The sequence below is a fragment of the Lampetra fluviatilis genome, chromosome 37, assembly GCF_964198595.1.
Source record: "Lampetra fluviatilis chromosome 37, kcLamFluv1.1, whole genome shotgun sequence".
NCBI lineage: Eukaryota > Metazoa > Chordata > Hyperoartia > Petromyzontiformes > Petromyzontidae > Lampetra > Lampetra fluviatilis.
The window spans coordinates 4,239,338-4,257,286 of NC_136311.1; the positions used below are offsets into that span (position 1 = coordinate 4,239,338).

General features: G+C 54.2%; 1 protein-coding gene across 2 annotated transcripts; it reads left to right on the forward strand.

Moving 5' to 3' along the window:
• On the forward strand, positions 1-17,119 carry LOC144945411 (transmembrane protein 120B-like). 2 transcript variants are annotated; one of them, XM_078873929.1, is made up of 12 exons: positions 1-240; positions 3,500-3,618; positions 6,209-6,331; positions 8,901-8,960; positions 9,670-9,765; positions 10,219-10,308; positions 10,651-10,716; positions 11,778-11,839; positions 12,857-12,949; positions 13,911-13,975; positions 14,956-15,024; positions 16,357-17,119. In XM_078873929.1, exons 1-12 carry the CDS (start codon positions 178-180, stop codon positions 16,468-16,470), a joined length of 1,020 nt encoding a protein of 339 aa, XP_078730055.1. In that variant the 5' UTR covers positions 1-177; the 3' UTR covers positions 16,471-17,119. The 2 variants fall into 2 exon arrangements, with proteins under 2 accessions (XP_078730055.1, XP_078730056.1); XM_078873930.1 differs by lacking the exon at positions 8,901-8,960.
• The last annotated feature ends 830 nt before the right edge of the window (positions 17,120-17,949 follow it).

The following is a 17,949-nucleotide window of genomic DNA, read 5'->3' on the forward strand; positions in this document are numbered from 1 at the left end:
GCAGTGAAGCCGTCTCCCTCTCTCTCGCCCTCCACTCACACAGACGGACACTCTCACACTGCAGGCGGACACACTCACACTACAGGCGGACACACTCACACTACAGGCGGACACACTCACTTGCACAGGCGTGGGGAGCTCTGTCCTGGGTGTCTCGTCTTCGGCTGGGAATCGAAGATGTCTCTCAAAGACTGCGAATCGGAATGGACGGGCTTGGACAAAGATTACCAGGCGCTGAAGGTAGCGCGCGTGTGTGTGTTTGTCTGTGTGTGTCTGTCTGTCTTTGTGTGTGTGTGTCTGTGTGTGTGTGTCTATCTTTGTGTGTGTGTGTCTGTCTGTGTATCTGTCTTTGTGTCTGTCTGTCTGTCTTTGTGTGTCTATCTGTGTGTGTGTGTGTCTGTCTGTGTGTGTGTGTCTGTGTGTGTGTGTCTGTGTGTGTCTATCTGTGTGTGTGTCTGTCTGTCTGAGTGTGCATGCCTTTGTCACATTGTATCTCATTGTTTGTCTCATTGTCTGTCCCCCTTCACCTCCGTGTTTGTCTTTGTCGATATCTACACGTGTCTCTCGTTGTCGATATCTCTTTGTCAATGTTGTCTGTTGTTCATCGTGTCCCTGTGTGTGTCTGTGTCTCCATATCCCTGTGTGTGTTTGTGTCTCCTTGTCCCTGTGTGTGTCTGTGTCTCCTTGTCCCTGTGTGTGTCTGTGTCTCCTTGTCCCTGTGTGTGTCTGTGTCTCCTTGTCCCTGTGTGTGTCTGTGTCTCCTTGTCCCTGTGTGTGTCTGTGTCTCCTTGTCCCTGTGTGTGTGTGTGTCTCCCTGTGTGTGTGTGTCTGTGTGAATCTGCGTGTGTGTGTCTGTGTGACTCTGTGTGTGTGTCTCCTTGTCCCTGTGTGTGTGTGTCTCCTTGTCCCTGTGTGTGTCTGTGTGACTCTGTGTGTGTGTCTCCTTGTCCCTGTGTGTGTCTCCCTGTGTGTGTGTCTGTGTGACTCTGTGTGTGTGTCTGTGTGACTCTGTGTGTGTGTCTGTGTGACTCTGTGTGTGTGTCTGTGTGACTCTGTGTGTGTGTCTGTGTGACTCTGTGTGTGTATCTGTGTGACCCTGTGTGTGTCTGTATCTGTGTGACCCTGTGTGTCTGTGTGACTGTGTGTGTGTCTGTGTCTCCTTGTCCCTGTGGGTGTCTGTGTGACTCTGTGTGTGTGTGTGTCTGTGTGACTCTGTGTGTGTCTGTGTGACTCTGTGTGTGTCTGTGTCTCCTTGTCCCTGTGTGTGTGTTTCTGTGTGTGTGTGTGACTCTGTGTGTCTGTGTCTCCTTGTCCCTGCGTGTGTGTCTCCCTGTGTCTATGTGACTCTGTGTGTGTGTGACTATGTGTGTGTTTGTGTCTCCTTGTCCCTGTGTGTGTGTCTGCGTGACTGTGTGTGTGACTGTGTGTGTGTCTGACTGTGTGTGTGTCTGTGTGACCCTGTGTGTGTGTGTCTCCCTGTGTGTGTGTGTCTGTGTGACTCTGTCTCGTTGTCGCTGTTGTCCATCTCTCCTCGCGTCCACCTGCTGCTTGCAGGTGGAAATCTTCCTCCATGGACACGCACGGACGGCATTTTGTTATTCCACTGCTGGATAATACTGATACACAATGTAACACAGGCCTTACTAACACACAACACACTGACACACAACGTGGAACACAGGCCTTACTAACACACAACACTGAGACAACGTGTATCACAAGCCTTACTAACACACAACACACTGACACACAACGTGTAACACAGGCCTTACTAACACACAACACTGAGACAACGTGTATCACAAGCCTTACTAACACACAACACACTGACACACAACGTGGAACACAGGCCTTACTAACACACAACACTGAGACAACGTGTATCACAAGCCTTACTAACACACAACACACTGACACACAACGTGGAACACAGGCCTTACTAACAACGCATTGACTAAAGGAGAGGACACGTGTTCTCTCTCTCTCTGTGTGTCGTGTTCTCGCGTTACTAAGTCCACTGGCGGGCGCGGGGTGGTCACGATTGATGGGGGAGTTAAATTCCCGCTCGCATTGCTAGACCTGGGCCTCTCCCCTAGGTTGACTCGGCCTTCAATGAGTACCTGGTGCGGTGTGTAAGCATAAGCACCGGGGAGACAAAGGCGGCTGTGCTTGGGGCTGGCCACCCACCCCACACCCCGCCGCTGTGCCGTGCCGGCCTTCATTCAGGTGCTCGCTAGCAGCACTTGCCCCAACGGTGTGTTTAGGCTACACGGGGGATCTTTGTCTTTTCTTTTTGCTCAGACGCGCACACACGCGCACACACAGACACCCACACACAGACACGCACTCACACACGCACACACAGACACGCACACACAGACACGCACGCACACACACACGCACACACAGACACGCACTCACACACGCACACACAGACACGCACACACAGACACGCACACACAGACACGCACACACACACGCACTCACACACTCACGCACACACACACGCACTCACACACTCACGCACACTCACACACACACGCACACACACATGCACGCACACACACACCCACACACAGACACGCACACACACACACCTATGATCTCGAGTCCTAAGTGCGTTTGCTTTCAATTGTGTTCCCTTCAGTTTGTTGCGCAATCACGGGGGACGTGGGGGGAGGGGTGTGTGGGGGGGGGGCTGTGAAGAATGCCTTGCCTGGGGTCGAGGACGTAACTCCGACCTCTGACCCTGACCCAACAACGCAAACAGCAAACTGTGACCGCGCACTCATCATTCCCAGATCTGAACTATGTTGCATTTATTTCATTACCGTTCCGATTGTTCACGCAGGCATGCAGCAAAGCCTCGCCGAGTCTCTGGACTCTTTCTTTTTTCAGGAGGTTCCTGCAAAAGTCTCGTTTTGTTTGGTTCGGATTTCGAGGTAGGAAAGGGGGCGTTGTTGCTGCTGTCTGCGCGTGTGTGTTGATGTTCCTGGGCAGTTGGAGGCAGTCGCCCTCCAACAACGACGGAGGGCGGAGGAGCTCCGCTCGCAACAACGAGCGGAGCGGCGAGCGGGTAAAATGCAGCGAGTTGGCACGGTAGGGGGGGTACAGCTCGTGTATCTGCCAGTCATCTCAGTCTGCCAACCCATGGCACCTGCTGGGTCTGTCCCGTGACCTTCTGCCAGCGAGCCTCCGACACTTCACGTGGCCTCGAAGTGCACCTGGCCTGGCACAAGGGCCGTGGTGACGTCACCGTGTATTGGTATTGGTGTGATCCCAACCGAGTAGCTTGCGGGTAACGATTCATCGTTGGGGACGTTTGGATCGACGGTGGTCACATTGCGCCGGTGTTTCTTCTCGCTATGGCAGGAGGACACCGGAGAGACGGGAGTATAAGCCGTGCAGAGGCGCGATGGTCACCAGCGTGCTGCCACCCAACACTATAACGGCAACACTAATGCCCCCCCCCTCACCCCCCACCACGTGGTGCCTCCAGGAGCGCCACCGGGTGTACATGGAGCGGCTGGCCGAGTTGACCTCCATGCAGTCCACGTGCTCCTCCTCCATCTCCCGCCAGAAGAGGCAACTCAAGGACCTCAACAGCAAGCTGAAGAGGTGCATAGAACGAGGACCGCTCTGTGTGTGTGTGTGGAGAGTGTGTGTGTGAGTGTGTGTGTGAGTGTGTGTGTGAGTGTGTGTGTGTGTGGAGAGTGTGTGTGTGTGTGTGGAGAGTGTGTGTGAGTGTGTGTGTGGAGAGTGTGTGTGAGTGTGTGTGTGAGTGTGTGTGTGAGTGTGTGTGTGAGTGTGTGTGTGAGTGTGTGTGTGAGTGTGTGTGTGTGTGGAGAGTGTGTGTGTGTGTGTGTGGAGAGTGTGTGTGAGTGTGTGTGTGGAGAGTGTGAGTGTGTGTGTGTGAGTGTGTGTGTGAGTGTGTGTGTGAGTGTGTGTGTGAGTGTGTGTGTGAGTGTGTGTGTGAGTGTGTGTGTGTGTGGAGAGTGTGTGTGTGTGTGTGGAGAGTGTGTGTGAGTGTGTGTGTGGAGAGTGTGTGAGTGTGTGTGTGGAGAGTGTGTGTGTGTGTGAGTGTGTGTGTGTGAGTGTGTGTGAGTGTGTGTGTGGAGAGTGTGTGTGTGAGTGTGTGTGTGGAGAGTGTGTGTGTGTGAGTGTGTGTGAGTGTGTGTGAGTGTGTGTGAGTGTGTGTGAGTGTGTGTGAGTGTGTGTGTGAGTGTGTGTGTGTGAGTGTGTGAGTGTGAGTGTGTGAGTGTGTGAGTGTGAGTGTGTGAGTGTGAGTGTGTGTGAGTGTGAGTGTGGAGAGTGTGTGTGTGAGTGTGTGTGTGGAGAGTGTGTGTGTGAGTGTGTGTGTGGAGTGTGTGTGTGGAGAGTGTGTGTGTGAGTGTGTGTGTGTGGAGAGTGTGTGTGAGTGTGTGTGTGGAGAGTGTGTGTGTGTGAGTGTGTGTGGAGAGTGTGTGTGTGAGTGTGTGAGTGTGTGGTGAGTGTGTGTGTGGAGAGTGTGTGTGAGTGTGTGAGTGTGTGTGTGTGGAGAGTGAGTGTGTGTGTGGAGAGTGTGTGTGAGTGTGTGAGTGTGTGAGTGTGTGTGTGTGTGGAGAGTGTGTGTGTGGAGAGTGTGTGTGTGGAGAGTGTGTGTGTGGAGAGTGAGTGTGTGGTGAGTGTGTGTGTGTGGAGAGTGTGTGTGTGTGAGTGTGTGTGTGGAGAGTGAGTGTGTGGTGAGTGTGTGTGTGTGGAGAGTGTGTGGAGAGTGTGTGTGTGAGTGTGTGGTGAGTGTGTGTGTGGAGAGTGTGTGTGTGGAGAGTGTGTGTGTGAGTGTGAGTGTGTGGTGAGTGTGTGTGTGGAGAGTGTGTGTGAGTGTGTGAGTGTGTGGTGAGTGTGTGTGTGAGTGTGTGTGTGGAGAGTGTGTGTGTGGTGAGTGTGTGTGTGGAGAGTGTGTGTGTGGTAGAATCTTTACCCACCCACCAACTCGGACGCACGCGGTGGCGGTGGCGGTAACAACGATTGCGATGATCGATGCATGGGCAACGATCATGCACCTCATGATGCACATGGCGGCGATTGTGGTGGCGTTTGTTGCGAAGGAAGTGGTGGTTGGTGGAGGTTGAGGGTCGCGGTGGTGGCGATTGTGGTCGTTGTAAAGGTAATGGTGATGGTAGTGGTGGTGAAGTTATTGGTGGTGGTGGTGCTGCTGGTGATACTGATGGTGAGTGTCATGGTGGTTGCAGTAATTTCTGTTGTGTGGTGATGATCGTGGTGATGATTGTGGTGATGATCGTGGTGATGATGATCATGGTGATGATCGTGTTTGTGTCTCAGGTCGACGATGATTGATTTATGATTATAATGATGATTGACGGATTTATGAATAACGATGATGTCGCTAATTGGTGAATTATGATTGTATGATGATGACGATAACAGGTTTAATGGATGATGATGATTGGTCAATGGTGATAACGACGATGAATCAAAGATGACGATAAATTATGGATCGGAGATTTTGACAGTGATGGTGGTGGTGGATTTCAAATGACAGCGATGGTGGTTGATGATGATTGCGTCTCAAGTTGATCGCTGATTCGTGGGCGATGGCGGCGATGATGCGAAACGAAGAAGCAAAGCGCTGGCAACTTTAATCAACGTCGCCCGCGTTTAGCGCCGTTTCACACTCGCGTGATTGTCCACCGGCGCAAATGAACCCCAAAATTGACCGCATCGTTAACCGGTGGCGGCGACACCGCCGCCGCCAAAATAACAGTCCCATTAATCACTCCCTCCCCACCACGGTTGGCACGGAGAGCGGAACGCACGTCGGAGATGTCTCGTCCACTCGGGGTGACACGGACACCCGGACACGCGGAAATGCAGAAATGCGGGCACGGGGACACGTGGGCACGTAGACACACAGACACGTGGACATATGGGCACATGAACAGACACGTGGACGCATGAACACATAGAAACATGGACTAACAGGTATATGGACACGTAGAGACATAGACACGTAGACACGTAGACACTTGGACACACAGGTACATGGGCAGACGATTGAACGGACACAGCGACACACAGATGGATGAACACACGGATGGATGCACGCGTGGACATGCGGACAGAGGGACACACGGACAGACGGACGGACACGATGTTTCCCGAGTGCGGCGCAGTGGGCCGCTCTGCATCACTGCTCACCTGTGCCCAGGTGCGGCCGTGGTGGCGGCGCGAGCGGAGAGGAGATGGAGGAGCTGGAGAGGATCGGTGTCGGTGTGAAGGAGCAGGAGGTCACCTTCGAGGAAATGGAGGCGTTCCTCCCCAAGAAGAATGGGTGAGTGCTGCAGTACCACCACCACACCGCAACCACCACAACCGCCACCACCACACCACAACCACTGCTACCACCACCACACCGCAACCACCACCATTACCGCCACTTTGCCACCACACCTTCACCACAGGAACCACACTTCATTACCACGCCATCGTCACCACAACAACCACCCCATCGCCACACCAGTATATCACATCTGAGGACACGCCACCACAACCACACCGTAACCAACCACCACCGTCATTACCGCCACTACCATTACCGCCACACCACGGCCACACCATCACCACAACAACCACACCATCACCACAACAACCACACCATCACCACAACAACCACACCAGCACATTACCACATCGCCACCACAACCGCCACGTTGCTTGTTTTCCTCGATGTGGCGGTGGCTCTCCGTTCTTACATTGACATGCTCATCTCTCACTTTAACATCACTAGCCCCGCGGCACTTCGCTTATGACCCTTGGGCTACACACATTTCAAACCTTTATAAAATCCTGCCTCAACAGCTTTCCCGCTATTTTTTCTCCTGATGACGATTGCTTGTGTTGCGATCGAAACGTCGTAGTTTTTTAGTTATTTTTTCTGTGAACCTATCTCCGTTACTTTACCGAAAGACCCAAGAATGTGAATTCCTGCGGTCACGAAAGTTTTAAGTCAAGAAATTATGATATTTTTATTGGAAGGCCATTTTCACTTCGCCACAGAACTTAGTCCTTCCGGATTACGCACCAGCTGGCGTATTGCCGGCGTGTTGCCGGCGTGTTGCCGGCGTGGCCGCACCGAGGACTGAGACGCTCGAGTTTGTGAGTCCTGAAAATCAATTTTAAATCCAATGCCGTCTCCCACGTGGTGATGGTGGTGGCGATGGTGATGATGGTGATGGCGATGGTGGTGGTGATGATGATGATGATGATGGCGGCCGTGGTGATGATGATGATGGTGGCGATGGTGGTGATGGTGGTGATGACGATGGTGTTGGTGACGATGGTGTTGGTGACGATGATGGTGGTGGTGGTCAGTTTAACACGTAGGCTTTCGCGACCAATATTATTCCTAATAAACGTTTTTGGGTGAGATCGCAATATTTATAAATGTGTCGTAACCCTCCACCACCCGACACGGCCAATCAGCAAAAAAGTGTCACGTTGACAAAGGACAAATAGTTAACTACTTTAGCCTAAGGGTGTGTTGAAGAGTGAAACCACAACATTTACAATTTCGCTGGTAATTGCATCCAGCATCATCGGGCAATTCGCCAGAATGGTGAGGCTCTGCTTTTGCTCCCAGTATTAATTAGAGCAGCAGCAGGGTGACGTCATCATTTAACTCATCAGGTGCAACGATTTGAGGCGGGGGGGGGTATTGTAATTATATGCTAGATTGGTAATCAGGCAATTGTTACGATGCGAGTTGTAGATTAGTAATCAGTTGTAATGTGTGTTATTGTAATTATATGCTACGTTAGTAATCAGTTAATTAGTATTTGTTTCCCCTATAAGGAATTGTGGTGGTGATGATGATGATGGTGGTGATGATGTTGGTTATGGCGGTGGTGGTGATGATGATGGTGGTGGTGGTGATGATGGTGTTGGTGATGATGATAGTGTTGGTGATGATGATGGTGTTGGTGATGATGGTGATGGTGGTGGTGATGGGGATGATTGATGATGGTGGTGATGATGTTGGTGTTGATGGTGATAGTGATGATGGTGGTGATGGTGATGATGGTGATGATGATGGTGATGATGTTGGTGGTGATGATGATGGTGGTGGTGGTGGTGATGATGGTGGTGATGATGGTGATGATGTTGGTGGTGATGATGATGGTGGTGGTGATGATGGTGGTGATAATGGTGATGATGGTGGTGATGATGGTGATGATGGTGATGATGATGTTGGTGGTGATGATGATGGTGGTGGTGGTGGTGATGATGGTGGTGATGATGGTGATGATGGTGGTGATGATGGTGATGATGGTGGTGATGATGATGGTGATGATGTTGGTGGTGATGATGATGGTGGTGGTGGTGGTGATGATGGTGGTGATGATGGTGATGATGGTGATGATGATGGTGGTGATGATGATGATGATGGTGGTGGTGGTGATGATGATGGTGATGATGATGATGATGATGTTGGTGGTGGTGATGATGATGATGGTGGTGGTGGTGGTGATGATGATGATGGTGATGATGATGATGATGGTGGTGGTGGTGGTGATGATGGTGGTGATGGTGGTGGTGATGATGATGATGGTGATGATGGTGGTGATGGGGATGATTGATGATGGTGGTGATGATGATGATGTTGGTGTTGATGGTGATGATGGTGATGATGGTGGTGATGATGATGGTGTTGGTGTTGATGATGTTGGTGGTGATGGTGATGATGGTGATGATGGTGATGATGATGGTGATTATGGTGATGATGGTGGTGGTGATGATGGTGGTGGTGATGATGGTGATGATGGTGATGATGGTGATGGTGGTGGTGATGGTGATGATGGTGGTGATGATGGTGATGATGTTGTGTATCCCTCCCCACCCAGGCTCTACCTGCGCTTGGTCCTGGGCAACGTGAACCTCACTCTGCTGAGCAAGCAGGCCAAGTGCGACCCCTCCCTCCCTCACCCCTCCCTCCCTCACCCCCCCCCTCTATCTCACCGCCCTCTCCCCCCCTCCCTCATCCCCCCTCTCACCCCCCCTCCCTCACCGCCCTCTCCCCCCTCCCTCACCCCCCTCTCCCTCACCCCCCTCCCTCTCCCTCCCCTCTCCTCTCCCTCACCCCCCCTCCCTCACCCTCCCTCCCTCACCCCCCTCTCCCTCACCCCCCCTCCCTCACCCCCCCCCTCTCCCCCCCTCCCTCACCCCCCCTCCCTCACCCTTCCCCCCCCTCTCCCTCACCCCCCCTCCCTCACCCCCCCCCTCTCCCCCTCTCCCTCACCCCCCTCTCCCCCCCCCTCACACCCCCTCTCCCTCCCTTTCGCGTGTAGTAACCATGGTAACGCGACTACGACACGCGGTTTCGATGCGGCTAGAACCATGGTTGGAGTGGGGCTAGAGGTCGGGCTAAGTCCATGTTTAGGGTGAGGTGAGGGTCTGGTTTAAGAGATATACGCGATGGACATCTACTGCACGTGTGTGAAACTACTCCAGTGTAAATCGATATTCTGATTAATGATGAATGATTAATGATGAATGATTAATGATGGCTGATGGCTGATGTCAGGGTTGGGACTGGGCCTCGGTGTCGCTTTATTGCGAGAGTCGCCCCCCCCCCGCCGCCTGCCCCCCCCCCCCACCCCCGTGCGGCGCCAGGTACGCCTACAAGGACGAGTACGAGACCTTCAAGCTGCGTCTCACCATCGTGTGCTTCCTCATGTCGCTCACCCTGCTGCTGGCCGTCAACACCAGGTGCACACCCACACACACACCCACACACACACCCACACACCACACCCCCCACACACACCCCCCCACCACACCCCTACACCCCCCTACACACTCCCCCCCACGCCCTCCCACGCCCCCCCACACACTCCCCCCACACCCCCCTACACCCCCACACCTCCGACCCACCACCCCCCCCCCCCCCCACCTTCTTGGCCGGATCCTGACGAAGAATCTTTGACGCTCGCTGGAGCTGCCCGGACAAGGGGACCGCGCACGTGCTCCTGGTTGCTCCTGGTTGCTCCTGCCTACTCTTGCTGGCTTCCTGCGTGCTCACGCCATCGAGGCAGAGGAGATCATTGTGAGCTCGTCACCTTTACCTTCATCCGGTCAGGCTCATTAGTTTCACTGATGGAGACACTCGGACCCCCCCCCCCTCCTGCCCACACCCCTCTACCGTCCCCCTCCCCCCCACAGGGTGACAGACGCCATCCTCAACTTCGTGCTCGTGTGGTACTACTGCACGCTCACGCTCAGGGAGAGCATCCTCATCAACAACGGCTCCCGGTGAGATAGCCCCACGCCACATCATACCACACCATACCACACTGCGCCACACCACTCTACACCGCGCCACTCCACACCACCCCACACCTCTCCCCGCCACTCCACACCACTACACACCACGCCGCGCCACTCCCAGCAGTTCATGGCGACGCGTCTCTTCATCGCACACGGTGCGTTTGCAAGCCCCGGGTGTGCAACGACGCTGCTCAGTGAGGCCGCCCCGTGGCCCCAAGCCGGTTGACCTCCACTCGCAGTCCGCGCGTCCTCTCGCCGAGGTTCCGGACTGCCACCGCTCGCGACTAACCCCCTCCCCTTCCCCCCCCATCTCTCTCTCTCTCACAGCATCAAGGGCTGGTGGGTGATCCACCACTACGTGTCCACCTTCCTCTCCGGGGTCATGCTCACCTGGTAAGCGCCTGGCGGAGGTGAGGAGATACCCCCCCCCCCCCCCCCCCCCCCCCCCCCCCGACGCGTTGGGAGCGGGAGGGGGGGGCGCCCTCGGCGGCTGAACGTCACCGATTGCAGCGTGGGGCGGACTCTCCCGAAAGCGCTCGGAGATCGCGATCCGCACGGATGAGTCCGTGAACTTTGCTGGTATAGCGACGTCCCCTGGTCACCGTGTGGGCCAGCGGAGTTCGGGAGATTCGCAGATCTCTGGGCGATCCACCAAACCGCTTGCCTTAAAAAGTCCCAGAATCGCAGGTGCACGGAGCGACGACGCATCGCCACAACACAGAGGCACCATTCCATGCGTAGTGACTCAACTGGGAGACAGTCAGACATGGAGGCACTTCTTTAATTAACAAGCAACATCGGGATAACACACAACACCCTACATGGGTGCACACTTATCATTAAGACCATCTATTGTCAGCGGCACTACTTAGTTAGAACGGTTAGTAGGCTGTCTGACTAGCAGCGCGCCGGGATGGTGAAGACGGAGACGACGACGAGGAGATGGTGACGACGGTGAACTTGAGCAGGAGGACAACGGGATTCCCACTTCCAGCAACTGCCCCGAGGCCCCCCACAGGGGCCCCCCTTATACTCCCAGCGTGGCTTCGCTCCGCCCCGACCACGCCCCCTTTCTTGAACCTACCAGCGAGTTCCCGCGGCTTCCCGATGGGCCCCTTCTGTGACCTTTCCCCGAGATGTCCCCCTCTGGTATATATCGTGGCCTGCCGACGTCAGTACTGCCATACACCGCAGTTACCCTTTTTCGCCAGCAGCCAGCGCTATGTCACTACACGTGCGTGACACCACACAGAGCGGGTACCCTCTCCTCTCTCCTAAAGCACCACTCCCTTCTCTACTCCTCTCTTCAACCCCCTCTCATCCCTCCTCCTTTCTCTCTCTCCCCTCCTCTCATCTCTTCCTCTCCCCTTCCTTGCTGTTTTCAACTTTCCTCTGCTCTCCAAACCCCCCCACATCCACCCCTGCCCCCCCCCTGCCCCCCCCCCCCCCCCCAGGCCGGATGGGGAGATGTACCAGAGCTTCAGGGCTCAATTCCTGGGCTTCTCCGTGTACCAGAGTGAGTGCGAGCTGGGAGACAGCGACCCAAGCGGCACTCGATCGGCACACTCGACAGCCACCACACGGGGATACAGGGGGGTCTAGAGGGGTTCGGTGGGGTCCAGAGGGGGGGGGGGGTCCAGAGGGGGGGTCCAGAGGGGGGGGGGGGTCCAGAGGGGGGGAGGGTCCAGAGGGGGGTCCAGAGGGGGAGGGTCCAGAGGGGGGGTCCAGAGGGGGGGGTGTCCAGAGAGGGGAGGTCCAGAGGGGGGGAAGGTCCAGAGAGGGGCGGTCCATGTGGGTCTAGAGGGGGTCTGGAGGGGTCTGGAAGGAGTCTAGAGGCAGGGGATGGGGGAGATCCCCCCCCCCTGCCCCGCTTGAGACCTCGGGCACCGGGGCAGCAGGGGAGATGATCGTCCTCCTGAGCTGTACGGTGACCTCGAGGGACGTGTGTGGTGTGGCCGGCTCTGTGTCGTGTGAATATGCTGTGGTACCTGTGTCTGTGTGTGTGGTGTGGCCGCCTCTGTGTGGTGTGAATATGCTGTGGTACCTGTGTCTGTGTGTGTGGTGTGGCCGGCTCTGTGTGGTGTGAATATGCTGTGGTACCTGTGTCTGTGTGTGTGGTGTGGCCGGCTCTGTGTGGTGTGAATATGCTGTGGTACCTGTGTCTGTGTGTGTGGTGTGGCCGCCTCTGTGTGGTGTGAATATGCTGTGGTACCTGTGTCTGTGTGTGTGGTGTGGCCGCCTCTGTGTGGTGTGAATATGCTGTGGTACCTGTGTCTGTGGTGTGGCTGTCTCTGTGTGGTGTGAATATGCTGTGGTACCTGTGTCTCTGTGTGTGGTGTGGCCGTATCTGTGTGGTGTGAATATGCTGTGGTTCTTTGTGTCTGTGTGTGTGGTGTGGCCGGCTCTGTGTGGTGTGAATATGCTGTGATTCTCTGTGTGTATGTGTTGTGGCCGGATCTGTGTGGTGTGAATATGCTGTGATTCTCTGTGTGTATGTGGTGTGGCCGGTTGTGTGCGATGTGGTGGCCTGCAGGTGTGGTGCAGTTCCTGCAGTACTACTACCAGAGTGGATGCCTCTACCGCCTGCGAGCTCTGGGGGAGAGACGCAGCCTCGACATCACAGTGGGTGAGCAGATGACTCGCATAGAGACCCACCGTCTCACATAGAGACCCACAGACTCACATAGAGACCCACAGACTCACATAGAGACCCACAGACTCGCATAGAGACCCATAGACTCACATAGAGATCCACAGACTCGCATAGAGACCCATAGACTCACATAGAGATCCACAGACTCGCATAGAGACCCACAGACTCATATAGAGATCCACAGACTCGCATAGAGACCCATAGACTCACATAGAGACCCACAGACTCACATAGAGACCCACAGACTCATATAGAGACCCACAGACTCGCATAGAGACCCATAGACTCACATAGAGATCCACAGACTCGCATAGAGACCCATAGACTCACATAGAGATCCACAGACTCGCATAGAGACCCACAGACTCATATAGAGATCCACAGACTCGCATAGAGACCCATAGACTCACATAGAGATCCACAGACTCGCATAGAGACCCACAGACTCGCATAGAGACCCACAGACTCACATAGAGACCCACAGACTCGCATAGAGATCCACAGACTCACATAGAGACCCACAGACTCACACAAAGACCCATGGACTCACACAGAGACCCACAGACTCGCATAGAGACCCACAGACTCGCATAGAGACCCACAGATTCACAGAGACCTACAGACTCACATAGAGACCCACAGACTCACATAGAGACCCACAGACTCACATAGAGACCCACAGACTCACACAGAGACCCACAGACTCTCACAGAGACCCACAGACTCACACAGACACCCGTAGACTCTCATAGAGACCCACAGACTCACAGAGACCCACAGACTCGCACAGAGACCCACACTCACAGAGACCCACAGACTTGCAAGGAGACCTGCAGACTCGCACAGAGATCCATATACTCGTGTCGACGGTGACGACGATGGATTGTCACGGCGGTCGTTGTGCCCCACCCTCTGCTCCCGCTCCCCCGCTCAGAGGGGTTCCAGTCGTGGATGTGGCGAGGCCTCGCCTTCATCATCCCCTTTCTCTTCTTTGGCCACGTGAGTCATGTCCTCCGGTGCCCCACACGTCGCCCCCGCCGTCAAGCCCTGAGCTCCCTCTCCATTCCGTCTATAAAAAAATTAATCCGTAAAAACAAAGTTTTTCACTATAAATCCTTTATGTGCGTGGCATCGGTTTTATTTTATTATTCGTTTCTGTTTTTCTTGAGTAAGAGTTTCATTTTTATCACATTGGTATTTTAAATTAAATATGAAAAATAAATTTCCTAAAAAGTGGAAAATTTTGGAAACATTTTTTCACGAAAATAAATTGTCACGCACAACGAGTCTGTGTGCAAAATGTCAGCTCGATTGGATCACGGGAAGTGGGTTAAAAAACGACCGAAAGATGTGCACGGTCGTAAGCGCGCAAGCAAGCAAGCAAGTGAACTTAATATAAAGGATTTAATAAACATCACTACCACCAACATCACCACCACCACCACGAACTCCTCCGCCTACTCCTTCACTGCCTCCTCTGCACTTGAACAATTTGCAGCCAGCAATCGAAACGACCGTCGTGAATAAATCAACTGACCGTCATTGCTTGCCACATATCAGTAAGTCACCACCGCTACAATCATCAACCCGCATTCAAACCGCCATCGTAATCCATCGTAAATAAAAGCACTGGCCCATTGCACGTGGGGCGCATTGAGCAATCGCGCGGCGCGTGCAGTCGGAGTAGTGGTCGTAGCGCGGAATGAATTTCTCAAAAGTTCGGGGGTCCGCGCCGTGGGCGAGTTCACGAGAAACCCCGGATGGGAGGGGGGAGGGTGTGATGCAGCGCTGCAGCACCACGACAGAGCTGCACCACGGCACCAAAGCAGCGCACCATGGCACCGTGGTACTACAGCACCACCGCACCAGGGTATCGACGCAGCGTGGCACCACCGCACCACTGCACCGCAGCACCAGAGCACCGTGGCATCACTGACATGTCGTTCCCCCCCCGCCCTCCCCCCGTGTGTGTCTCGCAGTTCTGGCAGCTGTACAACAGCTACACGCTCTACCACATGTCCCTCTTGCCGCAGTGTCGTGAGTGGCAGGTGAGGCTCCGGTTTGAAGTCACAGGGTGGGGGAGGGTGGGGGGGGGGGCTGGGTGCATCAGTCAGGTGCTGTGGGGGTTGTTGAGTGGGGCACCGCCAAGCCCATGCGACGCTCTTCAAATAGAAATAAATAATCGCACGTGTCGCGTCGTCACGAGCGCAATCCATTGGGAAATATTTCGCCGAACAGCGCGACCCTTCATGCGAGAGAGCGGCCCGCAGAAGCGGAGATCACTGAGCCACCTCTGAGACTCCGGCCACAAAGGGGAGAGGCTGCTTTTCCCGGACGGCGAGATTTTGCGAGAGCCGTCCCCTTTACCCTGGGCCCAGTGTTCGAATGAGGTCGGGTTGGTTTAGTTTGACCAGGTGAGGGCTCCAGAGAGCCGCAGAGGGGGAAGTCTTCGTTTGCAAGCATGACCCCTGGGGGGGTGCCAAGATGACAAAAGCACGAGCGTTGGTAACACGACGTACAACGGTGAAGCAAATGGCAATCTTTCGATTTAAAGCTTTCGTGACTGCAGGGATTCATCTTCTTGGTTCTTTCGGTAAAGTCACGTAGAAGAGAAAAATAATAATAATAAAAATATGATATTTAATTTATAATAATGTTGTATTTTTTTTATTTTATTATTTCCCTTCTACGTGACTTTACCGAATGAACCAAGAAGACAAATGGCAATCGGCGAAAAAATAACTGCGTTACACGAGAGGTTGACAGAGGCATAAACATTAACGACTGTGAAACGAACTATATTTCCTGTAACTAAAGTTACTTTTAACGTCCGTTCATAGTAAAGTTCATCGGCGCGGATTCACGGCGACGACGACGTGGGCGTGTGAACAGGCACGGCCTCGTGTCACACACACACACACACGCACGTCTGTGGCGGTGACACGGCACGGTGATGCGGCCCAGCGGTGGAGTAATCGCTGCTTGTTGCTGTGGTTCGTGGTTCTTATTGAGCGCACGCCACTAAACCCCTTTCCTCTTTCGAGACTCCTGCAAGTTTCAGGGTGGGGTGGGTCCCGTTCACCGATGAATCTTGTCGAGAGGCGTGGTGGCGCCGTTGTTTTGCTGAAGGACATTGTTACTCACCGCAGGGAACTGTAGCGACACGACCGCCGCCAAACCGTGCCACAAGCCCTCCCCGCACGGCCTTGTGGGAGCCTCGGTGCCAACAAAGATATTTAAAATTCTTCTTCCCGATTGCGTTCCGCTGACGAATGCGTACGTTGACGGAATGGGGAAAGGGTTAATCCCCGGGCGCTGCGTGTGGTCTCGACCGTAACGGCCGACGCGGGGAGATCCGTTGTCTTCCGTGTCTCCGCCAGGTGTACGTGGAGGCTCTCGTCTTCTTCGTCCTCTTCATCGGAAACTTCTTCACAACCCTCAAGGTGGTGTCCTCGAAAATGCGGGAGAGATACACTCGGCACAAGAGAACCTGAGACTCGGCAACAGCAACAGAAGCCTCTCCAACAAAAGCCTCTCCAACAAAAGCAATCACAACAGCAGCCACCACAACAACAAGAGCCACAATAACAAAAATCGCCGCAACAACGAAGCTGCAACAATAACGAGCTGCAACAACAACAATATCAAGAGGAACTAAAGCAGCATCCGAGTCTTGAGCAGCATTAAAAGCATTGTCGGCAACAGCAGCAAGAGGAACCAGCAAGAGCAGTAAGAGGAGGAGCAGTAATTGGGGGGGGGGGGGGGGATGCTGAAACTAAAATTCCACTCGATGAGTCGGACCGATTTAGATGTCGTCTCGGCACTGATGTTAGCCGTGGTCAGGAATCAAAGTCGGATCGTCGGATTTGTAGCGCGGCGTGCTAACCGCTGCACTACCGCTCCTCACGCGCACACACAACACACACACAACACACACACAACACACACTGGCCACCACACCAACCACCACCAACACATCACCACCGTCATCATCGTCATCGCCACAACGACCACATCGCTTTCACCACCCCCAACCCTCGCAACACCACCACAACACCAACTCCACCACCACACCGCAACCACCACACCAGCACTGCCACCACCACCACCGCCGCCACCGCCACCACCATCACCACCGCCACCACCGCCACCACCGCCACCACCGCCACCACCACCGCCTACGCCACCCGGCCCCAGGGGGGGAACCCACGTGGCATCGTCTCAGACTTCACGGCAATAAAGTTCACGTTTTCGCAATGCGTGCCAATTAAGCGAGCCTGTCATTTGTGCTTGCCCCACCCTCCCCGCGCAGTAAACGTGGGGGGGGGGGGGGGCGTGAATCCGAATCCGATGAGCAACAAAGCTCATTTTCACAGATGTCCAGTCGGAGGCACGGGGTAAGAACGTTACAACAACAATTACGAAAACACGATAGGAGTGTAAAGTACAAGAAAGGTGAACAAATCACCCAACACGTTACGGGTACAACACTAAGCCATCCCCTTCCTACCAGACAAAGCCCACTGAGGTATGAACTTATTGTTCAAAGGCGACCTGGTCACAAATAATAATAATAATGACATTTGTAGGACGCTTTTCATCAAGGATCTCAAAGCGCTATACAGGACACAGCAGCAGCCGCAGACACTCATAAAAAATAGTAGAAATACATGTCAAGAAGCATTTACCAAACGAACTAAAGGTTTAACAAGCGGAAACGTATAAATAGGTTTTTAAGGCGCGTTTACGAAAAAATGTCCACAGGCTCCGAGAGCCCTCTGATGTCCCGTGGAAGAGCGTCCCAGAGCCAACATGATGATGGCTCAACGAAGAGGAGAGGAGCGTTCAGCTTCACCGCCTCACCTCGCCTCCCCTCGGAAATCTAAGCAGGAGGGGGGGGGCGAGTTGAAGCTGCCTGGTCAGGCCACCACCGCGGTGCGTGCACACCCAGGTGCTATAGGCTGCTGCGGGGC

Coding starts and splice junctions, on each gene's coding strand:
- LOC144945411 (XM_078873929.1), top strand. CDS start 178: ATGTCTCTCAAAGACTGCGAATCGGAATGGACGGGCTTGGACAAAGAT. Junction 3,619..6,208: donor CTCAACAGCAAGCTGAAGAG/GTGCATAGAACG, acceptor ACCTGTGCCCAG/GTGCGGCCGTGGTGGCGGCG. Junction 11,840..12,856: donor GGGCTTCTCCGTGTACCAGA/GTGAGTGCGAGC, acceptor GGTGGCCTGCAG/GTGTGGTGCAGTTCCTGCAG.